Below are 9,936 nucleotides of genomic sequence, written 5' to 3' on the forward strand. Positions count from 1 at the left end.
TAGTAATAAAATGAGTGTGGTAGAAATAGATATTAAATTAAACAATCTAATGAAAGCCACATAACAATGTAATAATATTATATATTGAATAATAGAATAGCAAAAATAAGGAATAAATAGAGAGAAATTAATCAAAACTTTCATCATAAAAAAAACAATAAAACTTATTTAAATTTAAGATGAGAAAATTATTATTTGTCTATTATGATAAGAAAGATTATATTGTGGATAATACCACACAACTTATGTCTAACAGATAAAATAAGAACTTAAAAAAAAAATTAAAAATAGCGTGAGAATATTCATGCTAAGAATTAGTTTAGAAAATAAAATAAATTGAAATAAAATACTTAAAAATACTATTAATAAATTTAAAAAACTTAAGAATTCAAGCAATATTTTTAAAATAAAATAGATATTTATTTTAAGATTAAAAAATTTCTAAATTTATCTATATTATATTAAAGGATAGTAATGGATGATAATACTAAATAAAGTGGAAAATTAATTAAAAGCCATACGAAACTGTGATAATACCATATATTTGATAACATAATAGAAAAAGTAAAAAAAAAATAATTAAATATTAGAAATGAAAGGAAAAGACTATTTTGCTTAATATTAAAAAGTTCTTAAATTTATGATGAGAATGCTCAAACTATGGATATGACCACCAAAAATTAAAGTCTTACTAGATAAGAATTAAAATTTAAAAAATATAAAATAAATATCTAATATAAGTAATTTTATTAACTAAAATTAAAAGTCAAATTTTGTATCTTGAAACTAAAAGAGATTTTTTTATTGCATGTAATACAAAAAATAAATATAAAAAAACTTAATAGATTTGGAATATAATAATCAAGGAACTTATATATTAATATTTTATACTAATCAAAGTTACAACTTAAAATCAAATATGATATTATACTGATTACAGGTAAAATATTAATTAAAGATTTCTTAGTAGGGAAGAGACTGTATAAAGAAATAAATAGATATAATGTGAGAATATATTAAATTAATTTAAAATAAAATAAATTAAATAATTGAATAATATTCCAAAATATTATTTATAGATTTAAATAGTAAAATAGTTTCGAGTAAGAGGATAAAAGCGTAAAATATATTAAATTTCAAGTGATGACCTTTTGGGTCATCACACTCGAGACCTCAACCAAACATGCCAACAAGTCACATATTACCATTCAAACTTATTCAAACCTCCGGAACGCTTAAAACAACATCAAATCACCCTCAAATTCAAACTTAAGGATTTTCAAACTTCCGAATTCCGCAAACGATGCCGAAACCTATCAAACCTCACCCGAAGGACCTGAAATTTTGCACACACATCACAAATGACATAACGGACCTACTCCAATTTCTGAAATTTCATTCTGATCCTGATATCAAGGTTTCCACTGTCGACCGAAAAATGCCAAATTTTCAATTTCGCCAATTCAAGCCTAATTCTACCACGGACCTCCAAATTATATTCCGATCACGCTCCTAAGTCCAAAATCACCTAACGAAGCTATCCGAACCATCAAAATTCACATCCGAGATCTTCTGCACATAAGTCAATATTTGGTTGAATAATATTATAGCAAAAATAAAAAATAAATAGAGGAAATAAAAAATTTAAAAATTCATCATAAAGAAAAAAGAAAGATAAACCTTATTTAAATTTTAGTTGAGAATTTTTTTCCTATTATGATAAAAGCATCATATTGTGATACAACTACATAACTCCATCAGAACTCCATCGGGCCGCTGAATGGCATAGGAAAGGAACAACTCATCGTGGAATCTCGGGACGGATCAAGAGTATGCACCAACCTGGTAACCAGATGTACCTGCTTCAGATCCTGTACAATTAAGTACAGAAGTGTAGTATGAGTACATAAATAATATGTACCCAGTAAGTATCCTGTCTAATCTCAAAGAAGTAGAGACGAGAGGCCGACTTGACACTTGCTAGGGTCAAATAATATGAGAATGAATTATACTGAGCATGGATAGAACAAATAATTAACAATTTACAACAAGGAATAACAGGTCCTTTCCTAGATGATATCACAGTTAGCCATTTACATTTCAGGCATATAACAAAGTTCAGTCCACGGCAATATACCGAGCAAGAAGCATACGCAAGTAGTACCGAGGTCGTACGGCCCGATCCAACATAAAAATAAAGTGTGCACTGTCGTAGGGTCGAACGACGCGAACCATAGATGCATCTATTACCTCGCTCGATCATACATGCGACGCGGTCAAATGTAATTAAGCACAACAAACAGGCAGACAAGAATATATCAGGGGAGCAATTACTCATAGAAATGTCAACTTCTCTTTAAAAGATCAAGAAAGTGATGGTTCTCGTATTAATTTTATTTACCACATTCAGCATAATTTAGGCAATTCGAATTAACCATAAAGTCACAAGAATATCATATAAAGCATGCTTTTGGGTCCTAGACTACCCGGACTTAAGCATAATAGTGGCTACGCACGGACTCTCATCACCTAGTGCGTACGTAGCCCCCGCATTTAGTGGCAAATTATTCAATTATTATACCTATGGGGACAATTTCCTCTTACAAGGTTAGAAAGGAGACTCACCTCGCTCCAAAGCATACTCCCAATATCAGAACGTGCTCAAACCCTCAATTTGGAGCTGAACGATCCGAAACTAATTAAATGAGGTAGGAACTAGTCAATACAAGCCTAAGAGTTTGCATTTTAATTACTAGAGTAATTTTCCAACCATAAACACAAGTTTCCTAAAATCCGACACCGGGCCTACGTGCCCGGATTCCGAAACTTTTCAAAGGAAATTGTTCTTTATAACCTAAGGATCAATAATATATGATTTCTACTTCATTCTATAACAAATTTCGTGGTTAAATCTAACTTTTATCAAAACCCTAGGTTTTGCTCTAATCCCATGATTTTCCTTAATCTTTGTGTGTTAATCTACCCGCGGTTCAAGTATTAAACTAGAAATAAATAGGATGAACTCACCTCAAGATGCTAGGTGAAATTCGTCTCTCAAGAGCTCCAAAATCGCCTAATAAATGAGTGAAAATGAGCAAAAATGGCCTAGAGCCCGTAATAAATGAAGGTCACTGCTTCAGTGCTTGCCGCATCTGCGGTCCCGGGCCGCACCTGTGCCCACCGCATCTACGGAAAGGTGTCCGCTTCTGCGGAAATTCAGCTGGGCCACTGGGCTTGTCCTGCCTTGGCCGCTTCTGTGAGGGAACGACCGCTTCTGCGGTCTCGCACCTGCGGCTGAGCAACTGCAGATTGACGCTTCTGCCTTGTCAAACTTGAAGTTCTTAGATTGACGCTCGGGGCCCCCGGGCCCCCGCCCGAACATACCGTCAAGTTTGAAATTATAAAACGGACTTGCTCGAACCCTCGGAACGGCCGAAATAACGCTAAATCTAAGAATCACCCCGTAAGACCAATTGAATCAAACTTATGAACTTCAAGTTCTTCAATTCACTTCTAACGCGCCGAAACATACTTATACTATTCGGATCAACACCAAATTTTGCTGGCAAGTCTTAAATGTTATATTGGACCTGTACCGGGCTCCGGAACCATCATACGGGCCCGATACCAATATGATCAAGCATTATTTAATTTCATTAAATCCTTAGAATTCCAGTTTAACAATTTCTAACAAAAATTCATTACTCAGGCTAGGGACCTCGGAATTCGATTTCGGGCATATGCCCAGGTCCCATATTTTCCTACGGACCTCCGGGACCGTCAAAATACAAGTCCGGATCCGTTGCTCAAAATATTGGCCAAAGTCAAACTTAGCCTTTTAAGAAAATCTTAGGGAATCAAGTGTGCCTATTACAACTAAAACTCTTCCAAATCCCGAACCAACCATCCTCGCAGGTCGTAAATTAGTTAAAGCAAGCACAAAATTTTTTATTTAGGGGGGATGGGGTTCTAAAAAGCAAAACGACCAGTCGGGTCGTTACAATTGTTAGATTCAAATGATAAAAGAGTTCCAGAGGATAAAAGCGTAAAAATATATTAAATTTTAAAAATAAAATATTTATATTTATCGATCGTTATTAAAAGGGTATTAAGCAAGACATTAAGTCGGTCGGTAGGCTAATAAAAGATAACATGACAATATAATAATATTAAGTAATGAATAGTACAATAATTATAAGCAAAGAACAAAAAGAAAAGAATTGCATAAAAATATAGAAGAATAAGATTTATTTGAATTTGAGATGACAAATAAATTGATAGTAAGATTTTTGTCATAATAATATGATCCAATGTGCTCACACAAGACAAAATCATAACATAACATGTTTAGTATTTTTTTTTAAAAATATTGACAGAAAAACAAAATATATGCAAGTACTATAATCAAGGGATTGAGTTGTTACAAATATATATATATAAGTTATCTTTTATGAGATTTGGAAAATAGTTTCATGCCTCACTTCTTAATAAATATCTAACAATTATATATATTTTTTATTTGAAAGATTTATATTTCAAGGTTATTTACATATAATTCAGATAATCCAATCACATTTGACATGATTTATGCCCGCGCATCGCATAGTTACTAATACTAGTATAATTTTATTGTACACTATACAGTTAATAAATAAAGAGATCAAGGACAAAACAAAACATTCAAAAAAACAATAAGTTAAAATACAGAACAAATTCAAAGAAAACTAATTAAAACTATTCATCTAATATTTAAAAAATTTAAAATTCTTATATTAGATAAAATATATAATAGTGTTGCAAATTCCTAAAATTATTTATGCAAATGTGAAACTCCTAAAATTATGAAACTAAAAGAAAACTCATGTGCAAATTTTTGCAATTTTCTATTTCCTTTCAAAAGTGAAATTATCTAAAACCAAATAAAAGTAAAATATTATTCTTATGATTTAGGAGTATTTAATTTATGCCATCAATATATGACTATGAAGATTACTGGGGGCAAAAATTAGATATCTACAATTACTAAATGTAAATATGTCTTTGTAAATCAAAATTTGCACTTATCCCGAGGGTTTATAAAATGAAAAAGTATTTGCAGGACATGTCAAACCTGATATCTGTTGAAAAGATGTAACTCACCCTATAAATTAATAAGTACAAATATTTTCGTTATATATAAGTATACGATGAATGTAATAAAATTGTGAGAGTTATTAGCCGCCACAAATTGTGGCAGTTTTACAAACCATCGCAATAAAACTGCCACAAAATAAATTATTTTGTGTGGGTTGAGAAAAACGCCAGAAAATAAATTAATAATGGGAGTTTTTATAACCGTCACAAATAAACCGTCACAATTTAATATATTTTTTGTAGTGCTTGCTCGTTGTGTGGTTTTGATTTTGGAGCTGAGCTATTGCTGCCTGTTGGGCCTGCAATATTTCGAAAATCACCCGCAGGCTGATCCCGCCATCTTCACCGCCATGTGGGTTCTGAGTAGCTGATCGGGTACCCCCCGCGAATGTTGCTTTCAGGATCGACGGTCAAATTTCCATTGATGGCTACATGCGCACTGAGGTCGATTAGATCTACAGCCGGAAATCCATCGAGGCCAACAAGGGGTACAATGTTTTCTGGTTCAATGTTCTCATTTTCGTCGTGGTGGCTGGGATCATTGTCAATGTGTTGAAGTGGTGACTGAGAGTTTGACATTTTTTAATCCTTTAATCAAAGATACTTCAAAGAACAAGTGTAAAATAGTGTGTGTTACGAAAATTTGTACCAGGCAATCACTATTATCCTTAGCCCCACAATGGGAGCTAAATTGTTTACCCTAAAAATGGATAACAATTAAATTTATATTGTGGTTTTAAGGACACGTGATATAACTTGGCACAAACTGAGAAAACGTAAATTGATATTGGAGTTAACTGAAAATAGAAATTAAAGTAAACCAAAGGAAATGTATAGCCTTGGGCCTCGAGCTTAGATCTCCCTCGAACCTAATGAGTATTTCACTGGAAAGTATGAACTAAGTAATAGAGTATTGAGAGCTTAAGAGAAAGACAGTATATTGCTTTATATTACGTGAATATCATGTCCTTTACAAATGATCAGACCCCCTTTATATAGTAGGGGAGTCCTACCTTTGATACAATTCTAAATACAGTAAGGAATCCCATGATTAACTAATTAATCGGTCTCTTCTTAATACGTGCCGAGATTCCCTCCATGATCCTCGTCCGGTTGCAGATATTTTGACTTTTCATTATTTGGCTCAGTAAACTTCCTTCGATTTTGCTCGATCTCTATCCTGCCTGGTTTCGATCTTTGCCGACCTCGATCTTGATCGGTATCTGGGTCTCGAGCTCCACAATCTAACTTTATATCATGGTCCGATATAACATGGAATCGAACCTTGGCTTGCCTCGTTCTAGGACAAGCCCGATTCTGACTGTATACACACCTCAAACAAGGTGATGGTTTCAGTAACCGAGCTTTGAACACATCATTTTTGGGTTGTCATTACTTATGACTAGCTTATATAAATTAACGTACTGATGAAAAGCCAGCTTGATCTTGAGTATGTAGTATAATCTCTTTGAGCAGACTAACACAATAAGTGAAGAGATTATGGTTTTAACAAACAGTTCAGTAGTTGTTTCTTTTTCTCATTTAATTTGCTGATAATCGATTTCCAATAATAATATGCTAATTAATATCTGAAACTTTAGACAACGTTATATATATATTCATATGAAAAACAAGTATAATTTGTATCTAGTTAGACATATAGGTCTTTAAATCATGGATGCCACTGTTTGTTTACGAGGAACAGTTCGAGTCCTTTGCCTGTATATATCTTTAACATGGACCAATAATTTGTGTACTAATTTCAATAATTTATACAACCTTGCCTGCCACTGCCAGCAACTTGGACTCAACTATACCTATAATATATTCATGTTACTGTTACATAAATAAAGCAAACAATGCATATCTCCTCGTATCTAGTGTCCCCGAGTTTGTGGAATGGAAAATGACAATTTTCAAAAGACTGGATTAATATTATCTAGTGCAAAGATCTGTTGGACTTTTAAGCCATCGGGCTTTAAAGATAAATAGTGTGAATTGGGTAATGGTGGGAAATTAAATGAATTGGGTTGGGCTTTAAAAACTGACCCGGTTTATTTGATTAAACTAGTTGACCTAGTTTAATAAGTAACGTTAAAAGAACGTTAAAAAACAATACGTTGTCTTCCTATCAGTGAACAGACACCATACCTTTTCACAAAGCCAACAATTGCCTATAAATTCTGGCATGGATTCCATTCTAACAAACTCAGAAATTCAGAAACTACATAATCACTTTCCCTCTTTCTGCAAGTTCATTAATCATTAATCCAAAAAGTCTTATGCTTTCTTGTTCCTTGAAAATTGTAATTGTGATTCGCTCCGCTCTTTGAGTTCGTTGGTATCCTGCTTCTAGTATTGCCACTGTCGCAGGAAGGTTTATTCCGTTTTATCCTGGGAGGATTTAATCCATTACTTTGATAACTGTGAAGGGTTAAAATTCCTTAAGGACACACAAGCAAATTATGGACTCGGAATTATTTATTCTATTTCTTCTTCCTCTTGTTTTCTTAACAGTGTTGATTTTGGTTTAATACACGTTGCCTAACAAGATCTACTATGTAGTAGGTCGTAACCAACAACTAGGGTTTTTCTTTCAACTCATTTGTTCTTTTTTCCGATTTAACTTTCAACAACATATGTCAACTTCAAACGGATATTTTTAGGTTTTGTTTGGTTAGTAAGCACTATGCTACATGTGCATTATATAGTTAGTCCACAAATTTCAAATCTCAAGCATTGATTGAGATATGGTTAATTACTAAAAACTTGTTGAGAGGATTAAACATTGACAAGTTGGAAGGCATAGGGGAGGGGACCATTAATTTGATCCATCATTGTTTAAAGCAAGTATTACCTTTAAAAAAGGCTAATATATACTCCTATAACAAAATATGACCTAACTTTGTACCATCTATACAAATTTGTCTGCCATCACCACTAATACTGGATACTTTTATATATATCGTAGAATCTTCGGCGATATTACGCTATATTGCAAATTCTTAACTACAAGTTAGCATAATTCAGACGAACTTGTGCTTATAAAGAGGCAAATAATACGCAGAAAAGAGCAACGTGTCTGTGTTTGAGCGGATCGAGGTTTTAGGTTTCCTAAAATGGTCGATAACATCAACATATTAGGATCAATCCCTAAATACAATTCAATTAGCGAAGAAGGAGGAATTAAGGAGCAAGATAGGTTATTGCCAATAGCTAATGTGGGGAGGATTATGAAGCAAATTCTTCCCCAAAACGCCAAGATTTCGAAAGAAGCCAAAGAAACAATGCAAGAATGTGTATCTGAGTTCATCAGCTTTGTTACTGGAGAAGCATCGGATAAGTGTCACAAAGAGAAGCGTAAGACAGTAAATGGAGATGATACTTGTTGGGCTTTGGGAAGTCTAGGGTTTGATAATTATGCTGAGCCTTTGAAGAGGTATTTGCATAGGTATAGAGAATCTGAAGGAGAAAAAGCTAACCAAAATAAGGCTGCTACTGGCAATAATAATACTGGAGAAAGGGAGAAAGATGAACCACAAAGGAAATCTACAGTTTTACTTACTCAGTGCAGAAATCTCCAGGGAAGATTTTATGGTCCTTAAACTATGTCAAAAAACAGTAAATTTCTTGCTTGATACTTGATCAAAGCTTGGAGTTTCAACTTTTTTTATTGTTAATTCTTAAGAAAAAGTACTAGTAATAAAAACTACTAGTATATATTTCAATATGTGAAAATAATCTTTACATATTCGTGATTACTGTATCTTCTAAATTCATGTATGTTGGTTTCTGGAATATGGTTTTGAATGGTTAATCTTCTGATTAATTCATGTATGTTGGTTTCACCTTTAATTTGGCTAGTTGGTTGTGGTTCTTGATTCAGGAGTGTTTTTTTTTTTCCTAAAAAAAACTTAACTTCCCGATTGGGTGCTTTTGACTTTCGTTTTCAGCATAGTGTATGAAGCTACTAACTTAGTTCAAGCGCAGTCTAAGACTCTCATGGAGGTAAACACAAATTCCTTTACTTGCTATATGTAATTGTTCTTCATTTGGTAAACTACATATCTATTGAGACTCGTTTACAATTCAACTGAAGCTACATAATTTTACTTGGATATTTTAATTTTTTGTATTGGATTTTGCCTTATGTGTATTATATATTGGGGACTAACAATATTTTGATGGACCTAAATCAAGTTTTTAAGGGTAGGGCTGTTACGAAAAATCGATCCAAACCGATTAAGTAAACCAATATTTTTTTTTTGATTTGGATTGGTTTTGGTTTTAAATTTTAAAAACCGATAATATTTGGTTTGGTTTTGGTTCTATTATAAAAAACCGAAAATTAAACAGAACCAAATCGATTAATTATATACAAAATTTAATAATTATTTATATACAATATAATATCTTTTTCTAAATAATTTTAAATATTTTATGCAATTTAATTGTTATTTTGAATTTTGGTTTATCCTACTTATATTTTAAAAGATTGCCTAAGCCCAAAACAATAGGAATCGGCCAATTTTTTTTTCCTTAAGAAACTTTAATTTTCTAACCCTCCGCACATACTTTTGCCTAACAGAAGAGTTAAAACAAATCCTACCATAAGAGTAAAGAAAGCAAACTCAAATTGCAGGACTACAATGGCTAAAGCTTGAGAAAACAAACTTTTAGTTGTTTTTTTATTCATTCTTTTCATATAAAGAGGTAAATAAACTTTCAATTCCGAAAGAAATATATAAAAAGGTATAAATTTAGCAAATTATTTTCAGATTATTGTCTAGTGTTATTTCACTA

General features: G+C 32.6%; 1 protein-coding gene across 1 annotated transcript; it reads left to right on the forward strand.

The window, feature by feature from the left end:
* Positions 1-8,252: 8,252 nt before the first annotated feature.
* On the forward strand, positions 8,253-8,738 carry LOC107817309 (nuclear transcription factor Y subunit B-4-like). Its single transcript, XM_016643110.2, has one exon. It carries the CDS (start codon positions 8,253-8,255, stop codon positions 8,736-8,738), a length of 486 nt encoding a protein of 161 aa, XP_016498596.1.
* Positions 8,739-9,936: the final 1,198 nt, after the last annotated feature.

The sequence above is a fragment of the Nicotiana tabacum genome, chromosome 22 (assembly GCF_000715075.1).
Source record: "Nicotiana tabacum cultivar K326 chromosome 22, ASM71507v2, whole genome shotgun sequence".
Taxonomy (NCBI): domain Eukaryota; kingdom Viridiplantae; phylum Streptophyta; class Magnoliopsida; order Solanales; family Solanaceae; genus Nicotiana; species Nicotiana tabacum.

Bases quoted from the DNA above. Each gene is read 5' to 3' on its own strand.
- LOC107817309 (XM_016643110.2), top strand. From the start codon at position 8,253: ATGGTCGATAACATCAACATATTAGGATCAATCCCTAAATACAATTCA.